The sequence below is a fragment of the Callorhinus ursinus genome, unplaced genomic scaffold (assembly GCF_003265705.2).
Source record: "Callorhinus ursinus isolate GAN/ISIS: 27379988/994484 unplaced genomic scaffold, GSC_fseal_2.0 scaffold12, whole genome shotgun sequence".
Lineage (NCBI taxonomy): Eukaryota > Metazoa > Chordata > Mammalia > Carnivora > Otariidae > Callorhinus > Callorhinus ursinus.
In genome coordinates, this window is record NW_027397074.1 from 36,987,480 (window position 1) to 37,010,714 (window position 23,235).

At 35.1% G+C, this 23,235-nt stretch overlaps 1 protein-coding gene across 2 annotated transcripts in view; it reads left to right on the forward strand.

Moving 5' to 3' along the window:
* Window positions 1–5,732, forward strand: part of ITGB8 (integrin subunit beta 8) — a 79,191-nt gene extending 73,459 nt beyond the window's left edge. The window contains exons 14-15 of one of the 2 annotated variants that reach the window (XR_012380244.1): window positions 16–617; window positions 780–5,732. Coding sequence is in view for 1 of the 2 variants with exons in the window: in XM_025872994.2 (XP_025728779.1) it covers window positions 16–138 (123 nt within the window). In the remaining variant the exon portion in view is untranslated. Of the gene's footprint in view, window positions 1–15 lie in introns of both variants that reach the window. The other variant, XM_025872994.2, reaches the window with a different exon arrangement.
* The last annotated feature ends 17,503 nt before the right edge of the window (window positions 5,733–23,235 follow it).

The following is a 23,235-nucleotide window of genomic DNA, read 5'->3' on the forward strand; positions in this document are numbered from 1 at the left end:
TCTTTCTCCCTCAAGGACAAGTTGATTCTGCAAAGTGTTTGCACAAGAGCAGTAACCTACCGACGTGAGAAGCCTGAAGAAATAAAAATGGATATCAGCAAATTAAATGCTCATGAAACTTTCAGGTGCAACTTCTAAAAAGATAGAAAGTACTTTATGGGAAACTGGATTTTTAATATTTGCTCCTAAAAATATATAATTTTAGAAGTCACAGGAGGAGACAAACTGTTCTAGATCATGCTGGTTGCTGGTTGTCCACTTGAATGAAGACTGACAAACATCCTCATCATCATGTGACTCACATCGCTGCTGAATTTTTCAGAGAAAAATGTGTCTTACTACTGTTTGAGACTAGTGTCATTGTAGCACTTTACTGTAATATATAACTTATTTAGATCAGCATAGAATGTAGATCATCTGAAGAGCACTGATTACACTTTACAGGTACCTGCCATTCCTATGCTTCCCAGAGAGAGACAATGCTGTGTCACTACAAGGGTACAGTAATCCCTGCACCAAACGTGTGGATGAAAAAAAATAAAAGGCAGTTATACTACTGTTGCCAAACACTTCAACAATTGGCAGTGAATAGACAAGAACATCTAGATGAATAAATGGTTAGTGTTTCACTTATTCAAGAGGTTAATAGATAAAACCTTAATTTTGAGGGATACTGCTTTTGAAACTGTGTAGTGTTATGCATGTGTTTGTTTTCTGCTTCTTACAAGATACTAATTTCAACATTCTCTCTTTGCCTTTATATTTTTTCTTTCTTACAGGATAGGTTTATATATGTCACAGATGACTGGATTAAATAAGTGCTAAGTTACTACTGCTATAAAAACCTAATAATACAATGTCACTTTATTAGAATACTGATTTTAAAAGCTGAATGTTTAATAAGGGACACTGTAAAGTAACATCAAAATCGACCAGCTTCGTTGTGTGCAGATGTGGAGTCTGACATATCTTCTTACCTGATAAACTGGATGCTTCACCATTTCATTTGTCTAATCATCAGGTTGAAGATCACAAGGTGTTTAGAAACTCTGCCTCAAAGTGCCACATTTTTTAGTGAGTTCTCTCAGATATTTACTCCAAGTAGATATTAGCATTTTTCTAATTAAAAGCTATATTAAGCTATATTATTTTCACCCCTCAGTGCAGCCTAAAGAGTTCTTTCCCTGAATCACCTCAACCGTACTCACCAGAATTTAAAAGTATACAATTGGAGGAGGATAGACAATATCTTAGAAATAAGCTAATTCATCCTTTTACTGAGTCAGGGAACTGAGGCTCAGAAAGTTTAAATGATATCTTAAAAAACGCCCAAGTGATTAAGTGGCAGCATTTGAAGAGAACTTCTATCTTCTTATTGCCAGGCTAGTGTTCATTGCACCATATCATGCTACCTCTTGATTCTTTAAAATATTTGATTGGAAGTAATTTTAAATGTGATTTACTGGAGTCTTGAGTATGACATGAGAAAATTTCAAAGCAAAGCAGAAAAGAGTAACTCAAACTGAATTCCATGACTGGCTTCCATTCTTTCCTGCTAATCAGCTTCTAAGAGAATGCTGCATGGCCTAACTACAGGGAAATCCATTCACACCACAGCCTGTGAGTTGTGCAGTGCTCAGCCTGAGAGCTTGATACAGAGGCCATGAGCTTTTATCTTCCCCCATGGAAACTTCTTCAAAATTACCATATCCCTACAGACTTATTCAGTCTGATTTTGTTGGCTATAAGTCCAACAGTCCTGTGTGTAGTACAGAGCTTTGCCTATGAAAACAAAGGAATTTGTTTAAAATGTTTTCTTATAATTAACTTCCCAAATTTGTCTTCCGGCACTTGAAGAAAGGCCAGATATTTGCATTTTAATGAAGACAAACTCCCACCCCATATTTTACCCCAAAGAGGATTTTAAAACATATAATAAGTTGTTCTGGAGCAAACAAGCACAGCAGCTCCATTAACTGTCCCCTACAGCCAAGCAATTATGACGCTAAGTTGAACTGTATTTCCTTCCCCTAATGAGATTGGGGACACTGACATAATTCAGTACTGTGACTCACTTGTGTAAGATACCTTTGATCACCAAGGATAACGTAAAGATCATACTTTGCAGGCTGCCTGTCACACACAGTATCCATTTTAAAAAGAAAATTTGGATACCTGATAGCTCTCCAAAAGGAAAAAGTGGAAAACATCTATTCATTAAAATGCTGACAATTTAAAAAATGAACATTATAATGTTCGTAAGCTAATCTCCATGTGGAATGAATTATCCAAAGGAGCATAATCAAATGAAACCCTTAAAAATCAAGGGTTTATATTTTTATGCTCTCACTAGTTTGCACTAATATAATGGACCAAGGCTATTATCATAGGAAAAGACAAACTTCCTGATAGGCAGTTCCATGCTTGATGATGATTGTAGTTATGCTTGTGATGTCTTGTGCTTTCTTTTTTTACTTAAAGACCTGATTCTTAAAGATTTTAGAGCTTATATTTTACTTGAATAATGGATATTTTCCTGTAAAATGGCTTATGAGAAGAGAATTAATATTTGACTAGTTAGAATTAGTTAAAAGGTAAGGGAAAACAGGGTATTTTTATTCTTAGTTTAAATAATTTATGTAAATAGAGCCTATTTTCAACTAACATGACCACAGGAGATTTTTGAGATTCATGATATTAAACAAATAATGAAATGTTAAATAGTTAACACAGAACTTGAACAACACTTTTGGTACGATAGCATTTTATGCTCTAAAGTATGTAATGATTTAGAAATGTGCCATATACACACTACAATATAACTGTATGCATTCTACTTCTCTGGGAACATCTTTACACCACAGGGTACATGGATTTACAAACATTTGATATCTTTTTTGGAAACTTACTAAAATGTATGAAATCATAAACATTCTCTGAAACAGTCAAAAATTCACTTAAAAATCTGATTATGTACTGAATGTTCAATATAGCTTTGGTTTATAAGGATACAAAAATCTAAGGTTAACAGAGTAGATTTCTTTGGAGGCAGATTTTTCAAAAACTTAAAATTGGTAGATGCATCAAATACAACACTTCACAAAAGGAAAAATTCCAAATTTTTAAAAAACATTATCCCTTTAAAATAATCCCATTAAAAATATTCTTATATATGACAACAAATATCCATGAGACACTGAAATATGATTATGATGAACTATAAAAATTTTTCTCCATAGAATTATATTCCTTCTGGTTACATGGTATAGTAAATTAGACTCAATGGCTTTTCCTTCCTTCCTTGCTCCTGGTTTTCCTACTCACTTTTCCCGAGATTGCCCTAAAACTCTAAGCTCAATAAGGCTTATTGTGAAAAAGAACTCAGTGTAATGGTATAAGGAAGTTCTCCATTTCCAAACATCTCTTAATGATTTCAGAATTCATCATGTAACTGAACCAAGACATACACATTAAAAACTAAGAATTTAAAATTTTCACAGCCATTTGAGCTTCTCTCAGGTCTAAAGGGTTTGAGATCTGTATCTTTAGTGAAAGTTTGAGTGAAATATAGCTATATGGGAGTTCAATCATGTGCATATTGTATTGTTTTATATACTCAATATTTAATTTACAACTATCCTTATTTATATTGACCTTAAGAACTCCATTTCATACAATGCAAACAGATATATTTTCAGAGAAGTATAGAACTGGCATTCTTTCAGATCATTTCCTTTTTCTTTTATAATTACTGTATGGCAATTTTATTATGGATAACTGATTATACATATTCATATTTCATTGATTCTAAGATATCTGCTTTTCAATTTCACATTTCTAAAATTGTGACATATCTTGCAATCACTGGCATCTTAGATGCAGTGTTTGAAGTTGTACTTGAATAAGTATTACACTAATTCACCCTTAAATGTTCATGGGGATAGGAACATTCCTTTACTTATAAATATTTGAGAACCTGTTTATGATAACATGTGAGACCAATTTTCAGTATAACTGAATCACATACAACTCATCATGGAGCCTGTCTGATTATGAGCTCAGATCCTGCAGACCTTTAGGTTATAAAAGCTCTTCATCTTCCTATGTATACTTTATGCTAGTGGCTACAATTTCAGCAAACCTAACTTAACTGACAAGAATGGGTGGGTTTCTCCCAGTTTTGCTAACAAATTTTTAATCTTTCTATTCCTTTCTAAAGAATACTTTCATATGATCATCTCACTTTAAACAGAATTAACTGGAAAAATGTATGAAACCATCACAATTAGATTTTGTAGCATCTCGTATGTCTTATGTCAATGACAGATGAAAAATATGATACAAGCAATCAGTACTGTAGGGAAAAAAAACTTTCCCTTCAAGTCCTCTCATTTTTTTATACTTCTTTCTCATTTCTGCTCTTTTGTTTGACTTTTTTCTTTGGCTTTGATGAATTTACCTTCAAGCCCATATAATGACTGTCATAAAATTGCATATTTAAGTTATTTGAATTATATGAAACAATTGTTCAGCTATCTGGGCAGCTGTTAATGAAATAGCTGAGAGTAATAACACTACTCTTTTATCTACCTGGCATACTTTCCTGCATAAAATCTATCTTTGTAAACTAACTCTGTTAATCAGATTTCCAACCTCTATGACCTATTTCAGTTAAAATTATTTAATCCAACAATATTAAAAAACAAAACAAAAACCTGCAGTTATCAAGGATGGAAATGTGTGATTTGTGTAAAGAACATTTACTAACTTTACACTGTATCACAGATAAATGTGATTTTGATAAGAATTCCTCATAATGACAAAATTTATGGTACATAAATTTTATTAAGAATGTTGGATATGAAATATTTTAATTCTAAATTATAAGAAAATATAAATTTGCACATAATATAGAAATTCATTTTGTGTATATTTAACATAACTTTAAAACTATTTTACATTTACCAGCTACTTCATTAAAGTTTTTTAAACATCTGCAAAAATAATTTAGAAATGTTTTTAAATTATCAGTAATATAACCTTATTTGTTTCATTTAACAAGTCCTGTCTTTGTAAAAAGTAAAATTAATATAGAGTGTATTTTTAAATTAAAATATTTGAATTTAAAATAGCTCTTATGAAAGAAAGATTCTCATTAAACAAGTTTCTTATTATTTCTGGCTTTGAATTATACATAGTTAAATTGCCTTAAATGTCACAGAAAATTGGGGAATAAGATAATTTCAGAAACTATACTATGAACATGTTCATGTAATTCTGATTGACTACTAACTTCTGTTTTATGTATTTATTAAAGAGCTGACACTGTAGTTTGTTTGAGATGTTTATTTTTCTAACAGAGCTTATAATAGTTATGACAAGGCATTTAATTAATGCATCATTCTGTTTAAAAGTAGGTATTAATCAGTATGAAATTTTATGTTTTAAAATAAAAATGTAAAGATCTAAGAATGCACAGAATGCTTTTTTGTTTACCATTTGTGTTACATGACCCTCAGAGCTGCCAGAAAATAGCACATTTTCATACAAGGAAATGTAATATCATCCATACATTGTCATTGGTAGAGGACATTACATAATTTCAAAAAGCTACTACTTCTAGGAAGTTGTAGAGTCAATGATAAAGATGTGGGGTCATCCAAATTTCTCTCTTCCCTTTTGCTAGCTGTCCAAAAATGGAAGCAGAAAGAATGTCTGAATTACAGAGAACTGAAAAAGTTGCTAAAAGATAAGTCAGGCTTTTTTTTTACTAGCCAGAGACTTCTACCATCACCTTGATACAAATAAACTGCAATTGCCCATTCTTGAGAGGCATACTTAAATAACTGAAATTTATGGAATACCCTTGTGTTGTGATTTTTCTCTGTTTAACTGAGGGGTGAAAGTAAAGCAGATGAGGGGACAAGTAAAAGTCAAATAGGACATGTGGACAGATTGCCTGTCATTAAGGAATTTTAATAGTTTGAAGGAAAAGGTATGTGTAGCACATCTGTAAGTAGAACAGTTGCACTGGAAAGATCAGATGGAATCTATCAGGAGGTCTCACAAGGACTTTATTTTTGAGAATTCATCCCACTTGGGTTCAGACTACAGTCTTGCAGGCTCAGAATCATGATTTTTTTTTATGAGTGCTGTTTGACCCCATTCTTCCCTTCCATCTTCAATAATAGGACCCGAGTTTCAGTACAGCAACACAGCTAAGATTTAACTACCCAGACTCCTTTGCAGCTAAATGTGATCAGAGGACTAAATGTGGCCAGTGAAATGGGAAAGGAGGGAGTATGTGCAACCCTGGATCCCACTTCCTACTTGTCTCTTTTTGTTGTATGGAACTGGAGCGGCTGTCTTGGCCAAGGAAGCCCTGTGCTGAAATTGTCAGAGCTACCCCTTCAGCCATCAGCTGCTTACCTCAAGACTGATACCTGGTAGGGAAACAATCCTTTCAGCTAAACCACTGCATTTGATGTTATAGCAGATAATCTATACTCTGACTAACAATGTATTCTTTATATAATTGTCTCACTGAATCTTCAGCAATACTAACTAGCATTTCCCTTGATTTTTCAAATAAGAAAAACAACTCAAGGAGGTGTTAAGGACCTTATACAAATACACACAGCCAGCAAGTTGCCAAGCAGAATTCATGCCCAGATCTGTTTCTCTCTCCTTAAATGACTGGATTATATGTTTTGTGAGGATAGATTTTACTAGTGTAACTAGTTTTACTAGTCGAACTATGTCCCCATGCCCCCCCCAAAAAAGTGCAATAAATTAACTTGGAGATTTAATGTATGTGCAAAAGTACTACACAGGAAAGAGTGACTAAACCTTAAAAATGAAAAAAAAAATGCTAATGCACTCATGTTGGAGTTACACTAGAGTACGTCCACAGAGAAGATCATTTGGCCTGGACTTTGAAGGAAAGGTGAGTGTGGACATATGTGATGTCAGAGAGAGTTAGGGGAATGGTAAAGCAGACAAAGGTGAGAATTCCATGCAAGAACATTGAAATCTTGTTGAGATACACCACTGGATAATAAAAGGCAATAACCTACAGGTCCTAAGTTTTGAATTTGATTTCCAGGGTTAAAAGTTTGAATTTTGGCTCCGAGAAAAAAGCAAGCCCTGAAGTTTTTAAATAGAAAAGTGATATTATTGGAATTATATATAGTTTGGCATATACTCATAAAAACCAAACATAATTTCTTAATTAAACATTAATTTCATACCCTCTAATGCTGTCAATACTTTTTAATACCATTAAGGTTGAATCACTACATTGTACACCTGAAACTAATATAACGTGTCAACTCTACTCAATTAAAAATTTCTTTTTAAATATTATTAAGTATTTAATGTTATTAAATGCTTTTTATACTCCTACGCTGTTGGTGGGAATGCAAGCTGGTGCAGCCACTCTGGAAAACAGTATGGAGGTTCCTCAAAAAGTTGAAAATAGAGCTACCATATGACCCAGCAATTGCACTACTGGGTATTTACCCCAAAGATACAAATGTAGTGATCCAAAGGGGTACGTGCACCCCGATGTTTATAGCAGCAATGTCCACAACAGCCAAACTATGGAAAGAACCAAGAGGTCTATCGACAGACGAATGGATAAAGAAGATGTGGTATATATATACAATGGACTATTATGCAGCCATCAAAAGGAATGAAATCTTGCCATTTGCAATGACATGGATGGAACTGGAGGGTATTATGCTGAGTGATATAAGTCAATCAGAGAAAGACATGTATCATATGATCTCACTGATATGAGGAATTCTTAATCTCAGGAAACAAACTGAGGGTTGCTGGAGTGGTGGGGGGTGGGAGGGATGGGGTGGCTGGGTGATAGGCATTGGGGAGAGTACATGCTATGGTGAGCACTGTGAATTGTGTAAGACTGTTGAATCACAGACCTGTACCTCTGAAACAAATTACATTATATGTTTAAAAAAAGAAGAAGAAGAAGATAGCAAGAAGGGAAAAATGAAGGGGGGGAAATCGGAGGGGGAGATGAGCCACGAGAGACTATGGACTCTGAGAAACAAACTCAGGGTTCTAGAGGGGAGGGGGGCTGGGGGGCTGGGTTAGCATGGTGATGGGTATTAAAGAGGGCATGTACTGAATGGAGCACTGGGTGTTATACGCAAACAATGCATCATGGAACACTACATCAAAAACTAATGATGTAATGTATGGTGATTAACATAACATAATAAAGGTGATTTGGTTTGCTTTCTAAAAAAATTTAAAAAAATAAAAATATATATTATTAAGTATTTAACGCTGTTAAATGCTTTTTATACCAAATTTAAATGCTATTTAGTACTAATGTAAAAAAATTGGAAGTATACAAAAGTAGAAAAAAAGTCAAAATCCAACTTTCTAATATCAATCACTTTCACATCTAGGCATATTTTCATTTTATTTTTCTATGTACTTTACCATTTTTATTGTGCAAATAATGCATATTTATTATAAAACATCCAAAAATACCTAGGCACTACAGTTTAAATAAATACTCCTCCAGTGTGACCACCCAGCATTGACCATTGCCATTATTTTCTAGAGATATATACCTGTTAGTATCTAAGGTAGAAATATGCTATGAATAGTCTAGTATAAAAATATTTTTTTATTCAAAAACACTTCAAATTTTTCCATGTCAAGATTTAAACAATCTTTAATAGGTGTATATTATCCCATCCACGAATGTCCCACTATCTCTTATATTTACTGAGTAAAGAATGAGCAGGGTATGATACCAAACATAAAATATTGGTTAAACTTGGGGCGCCTGGGTGGCTCAGTTGGTTAAGCAGCTGCTTTCGGCTCGGGTCATGATCCCAGGGTCCTAGGATGGAGCCCCGCGTCAGGCTCCCTGCTCGGCGGGAGCCTGCTTCTCCCTCTCCCTCTGCCTGCCACTCTGCCTACTTGTGCTCTCTCTCTGTCTCTCCGTCAAATAAATAAATAAAATCTTAAAAAAATATATTGGTTAAACTTCAGTATTCAACAAGAGGAGATTGGTTAAGTAAGTTGCTTTAGAATGGGAAGGATTTGCATATTTATAATGGCAAAGAAGAAGGAGCCAATGTAGACAGAAATATTTATGTTGGGAAGGTTTGGATTGGTTTAAGGTACAATGCGGAAGCATTTCAATTGTGACAAAAAGGAGCCAGTGAAATGAACTTGAAGAATTTTTATGAAGAAGTAAAAATCTAGACCAAAGTACAAAGGGAGTGTATATAAGCTACTATTGCAAGGAAGATTTGAGAGAATTTGGGGACTGGCTAGATAATAGGTGAAAAGGAAAGAAGTTAGTAGAAGAGAATTTCAATGCCAACTCTAAAAGTCACTATAGACTTCTTATCCAAATTGGATAAAGCTTCCAATCTGGTCTCACAAACCACATCATTCTCGCCAATCCATGACTTTTAGACTAAATTTTAACTTCATCAAAATGTTTGGCCAGACAAAACTAAAGCTGTGAATTTTTAAACCGTGTCAATGATCATGCTTTAAAAATTATCAAAATAAGCCTAACTGCAAGATAGGCAGTATCTCCTTTTAAGCAGTTATTTGTATATGAATAATTTGATCTTAATTAGAAGCAATGGTAGGCTACCCAAGGAAAATAAATGATACGTTGGCTTTCAACTTGGCAATCCTTTAACTCTTATTCAGACTGGTGCATTATTTAGCATTTAGGGCCTGGTATTGTTTAGACTTCTTCCAGTGAATTGCTTTAAACTTTAAAAAAAATCCTCAGACTATAGTGGTGAGAGGAAAACACTTTCTTTATTGGACATTGTCATACTCTGTGCTGTTTTTGCATTGTTACGACTACAAAATACATTCTAACCATCATTAAAGTCATGAGAGATAATCATCCACTTAAGAAAACCTTAATTTGAGATTAACAATTTATTTTACATTTTCCACTATTAAATTATAATCTATAAGTTCATGGTTTTCAAAGGGCATTCCCCAGACCTGCAGCATCAATGTCACATGAAAACTTACTAGAGATGCAGATTTTGGTTTCTACCCCAAATCTTCTGAATCAGAAACCCTGGGAATGGGGGCCCTCATCTGTGTTTAACATACTCTCTTAAGTAATTCTGATGCATGCCAAAGTTTGAGAACCATCTCCATAAAGAGTGAAAACTAGAATCAACAGACCATAAGCTATGGGTTATGCTTACTGGTCAGTACCTGATACTCAATACTCAGTACAAGTACTCAATAAATAAGTGCTGAGTGAGCAATGATGCTCTGTTTTCTCTGAGCCCCTGAGACATGTCCCTGAGAAAAGACTGTGCTCAAAATGTGCCTGTCATTTTTTATAGTTATAATCAAAGTAATAAAATGATTGTTTGGCCCGTTATTCTAAAAAAATAAGGTTGACTTCAGTTACTTTTTATAGCAAGCCTAACATCTCCAATGTATGTAGAGGCCTACATTAAATATTTTTATTATCTATAACCAGTTCTCATTTTTCTATCACTGAAACCCTCTCTGTTCTTTCCAAGAGCTATATGCATTTATATTTGTGTGCATGCATGAAACATTGAAGGATCTCAACCACTACCCTAATTAACAGGGAAATTCCTAATATGGCCTATGGAATTCTATCTTGGTCAGAGGACTAAATCTTCTCTTCCTACTCTCATCCCCACCAAAGTATACAACTTCTCTCCTTCTTCTTCGTTTAGTGACATGAGTGTCCGGGTCTATTTGTTGTCTTCAGGGAATACAAGGGGGGACAGCCACACCAAGGACAGCTGGGCACAGTATCCCTTCCATCCCACTCACTGGTCACTGGAGTAGAAAATCCTTATGGTCCCTCTTATTTTTAGGAATCCCGTTTGTTTATTTTTGTTCTCTCAGGTCTAATTCATCTCTTTCTCCCTCGCCCTACACCCAATTTTATCTTGTCTTGAAAAAAAAAAAGTGGATCTACAGACATGTACCCTTATTTGTCTCGAGTCCACTAAATTTTGCACTTGTTTTGGTAGTATTTCTGCTTTTGTGTGGGCTTGGAAAAGAGACAATAATCCTTATATTGCAAATGAATAGCAAAAGGGAAAGAATACAATACATACATACATATGTGTATGTAACAAACAGACCCAAAAAATAAAAAATGGTACTGAGAACTGGTTCTGGGACTATGGATCCCTTGGGCCAAGGAGGAAATAAAGAGAGGGTAGAGGTGGTAGAGAAAATACCAATCATCATACATTGGTGTTGACAACATATAAGGCTATATTCTGGGTCCTATCTCTTCCTAGGAAAAGGGGATGAGTGGCTAGTACTACGTATGTCTACCCTAATTCTAACAAAGTATCTATTCTTATTTTACAAGTTAGAGTATAATTTGAAACAGAATAAATAAGTGCCATTTTCTTTCCTTTCAAATAGCAAAACAACGTCAGACTTTTCTCAAGAATGATTTTGGATATAATTTACAACTCCCTCTCTCCTGACCAGAGAATCTGAAAACAACAACAAAAAACATGTATTGAAAATAGTTCCAAAAATACTGTTTATTATGTTTTTAAAAAGTATTTAGAGGAGGGGGTCCAAGATGACAGCATAAAAAGATCCTGAACTCATCTCCTCCCACAGACACACCAAATCTACAGCTGTAAATGGATCAATTCCCTCTGAAGAAGATCTGAAAACTAGATGAACTGCTCTGCACAATAAAGAACAAAAAGACCACATTGAGAGGAGTAGGAGAGGAAAACCCGTTCTCACTAAAAAACCTACACCTGGTACAGGGACACACAATAAGAAGGGATCTCACCAGAGGCATTTCTCTCAGAGGAGCAAAGATCAGGAACCCCTACTCCTGAGATCTGCACCAGAGAGACAGCACCCAGAATACCTGGCTTAGAAAACCAACAGGACTGATATTTGGAAGTCCCAAAGTGCTAGAGAAAATTGAGTTCCCCCTCTTGGATGGCTCACATTCAGTCCTGCTCACCTTGAGACCCAATGAAAAAATAGCAGTTTGAAAAGCACTCAGACTATATGAGAAAGAGATTCATTTGCTGATCTGGGGGCATCAGCTGAAGGGGCTCAATCAGTTGAGAAACTCCCTAGAAGCAGAAACTCTGGTGGATGCCATTGTTGCACTCTCCACACAACCTGCTAGCACAGGTGGGTGATCTTGAATGGAACACCCTCCTGCTGCTTTGCTGGGATGAGCAGGACAAGGGATCACAATACTTGCTGAGGCCAGAGAATATGTGTGGTTGCAGCATTCCCCTACTCCCTAACTAGGGCAGATCACAGAGTTCTCCGGCTCCCCCACTAACATCTGCAAGTATAGCCAATTGCAACGCTCCTCACTCCTTTGTACCTCCTCCCTCCCCAAAGCCTGGGGCTGGCCTGTGTGAGAGGTCAAAGCATTCTCTTGCTCTCAACCTAAAACTGGTGCATGTGGAGACAAGGCACTTTCCTGCTGCATTGCTGAAGCCCATGGAAGGGCACATTCAAGACATTTTCCCCCTGCCTTTCAGAAGCCAGCAAGCAGGCTCCACCTGATAAACTCTCCAGCTGCCTTGCTAAAGCCAGCAGGCACATATAATTCACATAAGGGACACTCCTTGATTGCCTGGCCCTGGTGGCCCAGGGGGCTGACATTCCAGAGCTCCACAGTACTGTAACAATTGGAAAGACAGTTCTTGGCAGGCCACCATACCCAGGTAACTGAAACAAGCCCAGTCACCCAGTGAAAAAGGTCTGTTTACTTAGCCTGGAGCTTCAGCCTGAGGGATAGGTTTCAGGTTTCTCACTTATCTAGAGACTAAGGAGGCACTCCCAGGGAACCTAAGCAGGGAGATAGATGCCATCCTAGCACACTAATTGACCACATTACAGCTCAAGGAGACCTCCCAGAAGGTAACTTACACACTTTTCTAAAGCCCTGATTTTTGCAACTGTCATGCAGAGGACACCTCCAGATCTAGTCTGAAGATCAGGACAGATTACAATTGTGGCCACAAAGAACTGCATATACAAAGAATTCACATATACTGTGAAACTTCCAAAAGATGCTACCTGAGAGTCTGGCTTCCAACCAGCATAAAAATAGGTGCTAAATGAGATTTCTTCCTTTGGATCACTAACAGGTCTTGGCACACCCTCAACAAAGGTGGCGTATCAGGAATAAATCAGGTGGTTCAGATAATCACAAAAGTTCCAAAGACAACCAAGAGCTAGGGCAAGGTTAAAGAAAAATCATCACCTACACACTCTTGAAGACTGAGAGAGGTAGCTGTTTTGCCTAATACACAGAAACAAACACAGAGAACCAAGAAAAATTAAGAAATGGAAAAATATGTTTCAAATGAAACCTCTTAAAAGGACCTTAATGATATGGAGGTAAGTAATCCACCTGATAAAGAATTCGAAGTAGTAGTCATAAAGATGCTTACTGAACTCAGGAGAATGGATGAACACAGTGAGAACATCAACAAAGACCTAGAAAACATAAGGACTACATAAAAGTCACAAAGCTGAAGAATACAATAACTGAATCAAAAAATATACTAGAGAGAATCAACACATTGGATGAAGTTAAAAAAAAAATGGATCCGTGAACTAGAAGATAAAGTATTGGAATTCACCCAGACAAAGCAGAAAACAAAAAGAATTTAAATAGTTCTTTCATTTTTTTTAAGATTTTGTATTTATTTGAGAGAGAGAGAGAGGATAAAAGCAGGGTGAGGAGCAGAGGGGGAAGTACACTCCGCACTGAGCTCGATCCTGGGACTCCAGGATCGTGACCTGAGCCAAAGGCAGCCACTCAACTGACTGAGCCACCCAGGTGCCTCAGTTCTTTCATTTTTTAAAAGATAATTTAAGGGATCTCTAGGACATCAAGTGGAATAACATTTACATTATTAGGTTCCCAGAAGGAGAAGACAGAGAGAAGAGGGGCAGAAAACTTATTCAAAGAAATAATGGCTGAAAACTTCCCCAACCTAGGGGAAAAAAAACAAATACCCAAATCCAGGCAGTCCACAGAGTTTTAAATAAGATGAACCCAAAGAAAGCCACATCAAGACATATTATAATTAAAATGTCAGAAGATATGTTCATCTGTTTTGTTTCTTAATTTCCACATATGAGTGAAATCACTTGTCATTTGTCTTTCTCTGACTTATTTCATTTAGCATAATACTCTCTAGCTCTATCCACATTGTTGCAAACTGCAAGATTTCATTCTTTTTTATGGCTGAGTAATATTTCATTATATATACCACTTCTTCTTTATCCATTCATCAGTCAATGGACACTTGGGCTCTTTCCATAATTTGGCTGTTGTTGATAATGCTTCTATAACCATTGGGATTCATGTATCCCTTTGAATCAGTATTTTTGTATCCATTGGGTAAATACTTGGTACTGCAATTGCTGGATCACAGATGAACATAGAGGGGGAAAAATGAGAGGCAAACCAGAAAACAAACTCTTAACTATAGAGAACAAACCAAAGGTTACTGGAGGGGATGTAGGCAGGAGATGGGCTAAGTGGTTGTTGGGTATTAAGGAGGGCACTTGTGATGACCACTGGGTGTTATATGTGGGTGATGAGTCATTAAATTCTACGCCTAAAACTAACATTACACTGTATGTTAACTAACTAGAACTTAAATAAAAACGTGAAAAAATATCAAGTTAAAGAGAGAATCTTAAAAGCTGCAAGAGAAAAACAAATTGTTGTGTACAAGGGAAAACCCACAAGGTTATCAGCAGATTTCTCAGCAGAAACTTAGCAGGCCAGAAAAAAGTGGCATGAGATAGTCAAAGTGCTAAAAAGAAAAAATTTCCAACCAAGAATACTTTACCCCATAAGGTCATCATTTAGATTTGAAGGAGAGTTAAAGAGTTTACCAGATAAGCAAAAGCTAAAGGTGTTCACCACTACTAAACTGGCCATACAAGAAATATTACAGAGACTTATTTAACCTGAAAATAAAAGGCACTTTTAAGAAAATACACAAAGGTAAAAATCTCACTGGAAAATGTAAACGTATAGTAAAGGCAGTGGATTAATCACTTACAAAATATATAAAGTAAATATTATCTAAAGGTGAAATTGACAGCAGTACAATAATAGTAGGGGATTTTAACCCTCCACTCTTATATCAACAGATAGATCATCCAGAAAGAAAATCAATAAGGAAACAATTGCCTTAAGCAACATATTAGGCCAAATACACTAATAGATATACACAGAACATTCTACCCAAAAGCTGCAAAATAGACATGCGTCTCAAAGGGCACATGGAACATTGTCTAGGATAGATCACATGTTAGACCACAAAAGAAATGTCAGTAAATTCAAGAAAACTGAAATCATATCAAACACCTTTTCCAGTCACAATGATAGAAAACTGAAAATCAATTACAAGAAGAAAATTAGAAAAACTACAAATATGTGGAGATTAAAGATATGTTACTGAAAAACTATTCGGTCATAAGAGAAAAAAAAGTCTAGAGACAAATGAAAACAGAAATATGGCATACCAAAATCTACATGATATGGCAAAAGCAGTTATAAGATGGAAGTTAATAGCAATACAGGCTTACCTCAAGAAACAAGAGAAATCTCAAATAAATAAACTTTACACATAAGGGACTAGAAAAAGAACAAATGAAACACAAAGTTAGCAGAAGGAAGAAAATAATAAAAGTGAAAGCAAAAATAAATGAAATAGAGACTAGAAAGACAATAGAAAAGATCTCTGAAACTAAGAGCTGGTTCTTTGAAAAGATAAACAAAACTGACAAACCTTGAGCCAAACTCACCAAGAAAAAGAAAAAGAGGGCTCAAATAAATAAAATCAGACATAAAAGAGGAGCAGTTATAACAGATATCATAGAAATATAAAGGATCAAACAAGACTACTATGAACAGTTATATTGCCAATAAATTGAACCACTAGGAGAAATGGATAAATTACTAGAAATTTACAATACTCTGACTGAATCATGAAGAAATAGAAAATCTGAATACACTAATTACTAATAAGGAGATCAAATCAGTAATCAAAAACCTCCCAACAAACAAAAGTCCAAGACCAGACAGCTTCAATGGTGTTCTACCAAACATCCAAAGAAGAATTAGTACCCATCCTTATCAAACTCTTCCAAAAAACTGAAGAGGAAAAAAAGCTTCCAAAGTCACTTTATGAAGACAGCATTGCCCTGATCCTGAAATCAGACAAGGACATCACAAAAAAAGAAAATTAAAGGCCAATATTCCTGATGAACATGGATGCAAAATTCCTCAACAAAATATTAGCAAACAGAATTCAATAATACTTTAAAAGGGTTATACATCATGATCAAGTGGGATTTATTCTAGGGATGCAAGGATGGTTCAACATGTCTAAATGAATCAACATGACATACCACATATTAAAAATGAAAGATAAAAATGATATGGCCATCTTAAGAGATGCAGAAAAAACATTTGACAAAATTCAACATCCATTTATGATAAAAACTCTCAACGAAGTGGATATAGAAAGAACATACTTCAACCTAATAAAGGCCATATAAAACAACCCCACAGATAACCATACTCAACTGGGAAAACCTGCAAGCTTTACCTCTAAGATGAGGAACAAGACAAGGATGCCCACTATTCACAGTTTTATTCAACATAGTATTGGAAGTCTTAGCCACATCCATTAGGCAAGAAAAAGAAATAAAAGGCATAAAATTGAAAAGAAAGTAAAACTGTTGCTATGTGCAGATGACATGATAAAACCCCCAAAACTCCACAAAAAAAGAAAAAAAAAGCCTGTTAGATTAATAAATGAATTCAGTAAAGTTATAGGATATAAAATTAATATACAGAAATCTGTGGTATTTCTACACATTAATAATGGACTATCAGAGAGGTAAATCAAGAAAACAATCACATTTACATTCATATACAAAAGAATAAAATACCTAGGAATAAATTTAACCAAGGGCATGAAAGACCTATACACTAAAAACTATGAGACATTGATGAATGAAATTGAAGAAGACACAAATAAATAGAAAGATATTCCATGCTCATGGATGGAAAAGCACATATTAATTTGTCTATACTACCCGAAGAAATCCAAAGATTCAATGCAATCCCTATCAAAATTCCAATGACATTTTTCACAGAACCAAAACAATTCTAAAATTTGTATGGAAACACGTAAGACCCTGGAGAGCCAAAATAATCTTAAGAAAGAGGAACAAACGTGGAGGTATCACACTTCCTGGTTTCAAACTATGCTACAAAGCTATTGTATGGTATTGACACAAAAACAGACACATAGATCAATAGAACACAACAGAGATCCCAGAAATAAACCATGGATATATGGTCAATTAATTTACAACAAAGGAGGCAAGAATATACAATGGGGAAACAACAGTCTCTTCATTAAATGGTGTTGGGAAAACTGGACAGCTACCTGCAAAAGAACGAAACTGGACCATTATCTTACATCCTACAAAAAATTACCTCAAAATGTCCTAAAAACCTCATCTTAGAGGTAAAGCTTGCAGGTTTTCCCTGTTGAGTGTGGTTATCTGTGGGGTTGTTTTAAATGTCCTAAGACCTGAACCATAAAACTCATAAAAGAAACATAAGTGGTAGCTCCTTGACATTGGTCTTAACAATGTTTTTTGGCTCTGACCCCAACAGGAGACAAAAACAAAAATAAATAAATGGGACAGCATCAAGCTAAGAAGTTTCTGCACAGCAAAGGAAATCATCAACAAAAGAAAAAGGCAACCTAGTGAATGGGAGAAGGTATTTGCAAAGTAAGGGGTTAATATCTGAAATATATAAAGAACTCATATAACTCATTAACAAAAAGGCAAGCAATCTGATTAGAAAATGGGCAGAGAATCTAAATAGACATTTTTCCAACGAAGATGGCCAACAGGCACATGAAAAGATGCTCAACTTCACTAATCATTAGGGAAATGCAAATTGAAATGACAATGAGATATCACCTTCTACCTGTCAGAATGGCTATTATCAAAAGACAAAAAAAAACAAAAGTTGGTGAGGATGTGGAGAAAAGAGAACCCTAATGCACTGTTGATGGGAACAGAAGTTGGTACAGTCACTGTGGAAAACAGTTATGGAGGTTCCTCAAAAAATTTAAAAAAGAGGTACCACATGATCCAGCAATTCCATTACTGGGTATTGAACTGAAGAAAACAAAAGCACTAATTGAAAAAGATATATACACCCCCAAGTTCACTTACAACAAGGAAGATATGGAAAAAAACCCAAGCATCTCCTGATGAATGTGTGGATAAAAAGAAGTGGCATATATATAATGAAATACTACTCAGTCATAAGAAAGAATGACATCTTGCCATTTACAACAACATGAATGGACCCTGACAGTATCATGCTAAATAAAATAAGTCACATAGATGAAGACAAATATCTCATGATTTCACTTATATTTAGAAACTATAAATTAAAACAAAACAAAACAAAATGGAGACTCACAGACACAGAGAACAGACTGATGATTGCCAGAGGGAGAGAGATGCAAGAAATGGGTGAAGGGGATTAAGAAATACAAACTTCTAGTTGTAAAATACGTAAGTCATGGGGATGTAATAAACAGCATGGGGAATATAGTCAATATTTTATTAATTTTGTAAGGTGACAGATGGCAACCAGACTTATTATGGTAACCATTTCATAATGTACACAAATGTCAAATCATTGTACACGTGGAATTAATACAATATTTCATGTCAATTATATCTCATTAGATTAAAAAATTAAAGTTCATATTTTAATGCATTTAAGTTTATGAGATTAATTTGCATAAAATATTACATTTAATCTGCAGATTGATTTTGTAAATATTGATTACTTTTCACTAGACAATTTCATAGCTTCCTATTATTTGATGACCATGATGTTCTCCTTTGCCCTTGGATAATTTGTGAAAAGGCCAATTATTAAGCTTCAAGATTTCATTTCATTGTCATATAAATAGAAGTCTTTGAGTCAAAATTGGATGACTAGAATGGTAACTATATATGTATCTTTTAAATTTCCTCTATTAATAAAAGATAAACATGCAATTTAAGTTTCTTCCTAGCTCCTTAGTCATTCAATAAGAATACAGATACATCTTAACTCTCTACTCTGGTAATGGGTAGATATAGATAATGGCCTAATTAGTCAGTAATCATTTGAAAAAAGAGCAGAATAGAAAAAGAAACCCACACACTTCCAAAGAATTGGGGATAAAGTAAATGCATTCTAAACACTGATGATGAGTGAAGGTGTCAGTGAGTCTTTATGTTGGGTGTGGGTGGTTCAAAAATAAAGGAGAGAAATGGGGAACAAAATGTTACAGCAAGAAAATCTCTATCACTTGTCTACCAGTTCCCCCTCCCAATGCACACACACTCTTGTATACATATACACACTCACATACATGTACTCTGTATGAGTATTAACAGTCATGACACAGCTGTCCAAGGCCCCTTTGGGATGTTTTTCTCCTATGTATAATTTACATATAATAGAATGCATAGATCTTAAGTTTATAACTTGATGAATTTTGACAAATATATATACCTATGCAACCACCAACCCAATTAAGATATAGAACATTTCTCAACTCAGAAAGTTCTTTATTCCCCTTTCCAGTCAATCATTCCCTCCTGTGATGGTTCATTTTATGTGTCAATTTGACTGGGACAAATTGTGCAGATATTTGGTTAAACATTATTCTGGATATTTCTGTGGGGGTGTTTTGGACTGAGATTTACATTTAAATTAGTGGACTTTGAGTAAAGCAGCTTGCCCTCCTCCCCATAATATGAATGGGCCTCATTCAATCAGCTGAAGTTGAAGTTGAATTTGAAACAGTTTCTTCTATCACTGAATAGAACAAAAGACTAACCTCCCTCAAGCAAGAGGGAATTCTCCAGCAGACTGTCTTTGCAACAACATCAATTCTTTGGCCTTCATCTGCAAATCGGTTCTTTCTGGCTCTTCAGAAGACTGCAATTAGACTCAACGGGCTACTCTTTCCTGAGTAGCTTGCTGGCTTCACCCATCAGATTTTGGACTTACTAAGCCTTCACAATTACATGAAACAATTCCAATAAACAAACAAACAAAAAAATAAACACATAAACCATATAAAATTTATATATATAAATATATATTTATCCTATTGGAGAGAGAAAGAGGTATTTCCATCCTATTGTTTCTGTTCCTCTGGAGAACCTAGTACACCTCCCCTTTCTTGCAATCACTAATTTCTCTTACCATAACCAAATAACTTTCTTACTTGTGATGTCCCTCAGAATTAACAGCCCCTCACCTGACATTTACCCAAACACAATCTTCTCATAGCAATACTAAGGTACAGAAGCTAGCATAATATTTAAATACATTATATTTGCTTTTGTAAAAGTCAGGTTTATTATAGTATAATTTCCCTATAGAAAAATTCACTCTTTTCAGATGGATCTTGACAAGTACATGCATATAGTTATATAACCACTACCACAATCAAGATACAAAATGTTTCCATCATGCCCAAAAGTTTCCAATACTCCTTAATAGTCAGTTCTCTCTTCCTATTACCAGGTCCTAGCAACCACTAATAGTCTCTGTTTTCCAGAAAGTCATACAAATGGAATTACACCATAAAATAGACTTTTGTGTATGTTTTTTTTTTCACTTAGCATAATGCTTTTGAGATTCAATCTCACTGACATGTATAAGAAATTCCTTTTCATTGCTGAATTCCACTGTCTAGATGTACCACAACTTGACAATCCATTCATTGATTAATGAGTATTTGGACTATTTTCAGTTTCTGGTGATTATGAGCAAAACTGCTGTATGCAATCTTACAAAGACCTTCAGGCAAATACATATTTTTATTTGCCTTATTTAAATACCTAGATGTAGCATTGTTAGGTCAAATGGCAACTGTGTGATTAACTTTATCAGAAACTACTAAACTATTTTGCAAAGTGGATGTACCATTTTGCATTCCCAGCTGAAATATACAAATGTTCCAGTTGCTCTGCATCCCTGTTGGAACTTTGCAGTGTCAGGTTTTAAAGAGCCATTCTAATAGCATGTACTGCTCTATCTTTGTAGTTTTAATTTGCACTTCCCTAATGACTAAAGATGTGAAGCTTCTTTTCACGTCCTTCTTTGCTATCTGTAGTAGTCAGCATCCAAGATGGCCCCCCAAATGATCCAGAGATACTGGGATTCACATCTCTATGTAGTACTCTCCTAAATTTAATAGGGCTGTGTAACAAGTAATATACTCTGGAAATGATGGTGTGTAACTTCTGATCATATTTTTCCTCTTTTTTAGTTTGTTGATATGGTAAATTTACATTTATTGACTTTTTTCAATGCTGAACTAATTCAGTTGCTTTTAACCCTGTACAGTATAACCTCACTCTACATGTTCTACCATATTTTGCACAAGGTGCAGTCACAAACTCTAAGCTGTTGTACCTCACTATCCTGCTTGACTGATGCTCATTCTCTGACCCTCAATGCTCTTTTCCCTTCATCTATCTGGATTCCTGTTTTACTTCAAGGTCCAGTTTAATTCACCCCCTCCATGAACCCTTCTCCAATTATCTAAATTCTCTTTCCATGGGCCAATCATTTGGACATGAGCACTCTTCCAGTCCATTTTTATTAGCAAAAAGCCATGTCAAGAAGAGGGAGAAACTGCTGGGGATCAGGGAATAGAGATGAGAATGAGTGGGGGAGAGTAGTGGAGAGGCAGGGTGGCATAATATTTGAGTATTACAATCGGTATTTTTCTCCTCGTAAAATAATACAGGGAATTTCTAGTTCTAGTTCTGGGGAGATTCCAGTAATGTTACGCTCACAGATAATCCTCCGCCCACCCTTACTGCTCTTGGAACAATTATGGAAGACTGTGCTCCTTTATTTTTGGTGGAACTGCAAAGATAAAAAGAACCTCCTGTTTCTCTGAAAGTCCTTTGTAAAAATATATATAAGAGAATAAGATAAAATGTTACATTTATTCACTCAATAAGTACCATATGAGAAACACTGTGTTAATCTTTGTAGGGGATGTAAAAATAAAACCTATTTGACATATCTAAATTTAAATTACATATAACGTCCTATACATGCTTATTCTTTCTTTTATTAAAATCTCTATTTCTTTGTAGTCCCCCACCTCAGACACACACTCAGCTTCCTTCTACCTACGGAAAGGTACTATTCAATAGAGAAATACTAAAATATATGGTCACATAAATATTGTTAACCTCAATTTAACACTGTCTCGAATAGTTTCACACACCTCTTCATTATCAAACAAGTGTTAAATATCCTTAATTTGTAAAAATCATTTTTAATATTTTCTCATAATCTTTGAATAGAAAACCAAAACCCATTTAAAATGTCGTCAAATGGCTTTCATTAAAAATGAAAAATGAAAAATAACGGTTAAAGCTAGCTTTTAGAATTAAAACCGTATGGGAGCTCAGAACAGTGCAACTTTTGGCCCAGTCAAGATTTCCTATGATGAAACTGGCACTTGTTTTCATGGACGTATTTAGCCACCTATGCAAGTGGACATTTTCAGTTTGGGCCTTAATAACGGTCTCCAGATGATTAAATTACCTGGGTAAGGAATTGCAAATTGTTAAATATTCCTTTCTAAAATTTATTTGTCTTAGTGTGACAGACAGAATACAGAGTAATTGCCTGGGAAATAGAAACTGCCAAATATTGGACAAGTACCACCCCCACTCAGTTCAGAATCTTAAGAGTCCACAGTAAAACTTTGGTGATTTCCATGATCCAAGATGAAAAACAAAGAATAAAGTCTTATACTGTAAATGACAGTGGGGATTTTTCTCCCTTATAATATTAGAACTCAGCTAATTAAAATTCAGCTGGAATTTATAGTACTCAATGGTCAAAATCAAATGTATGCTTTGAAATACAAATACAAGTTGAATGCAGTAGGAATTATAGAGTAGGATACTTGATGAATCCCAATTTTATACATTACCCACAATCAAATTCTGTGTGCAAGTCTTAATTCTATTTTGAATAATTTAGGAGCCATCTGCCTGAGAATGTCTGTGTATTCCCCTTTCTTCTATCCTCTGATACTCTGATTT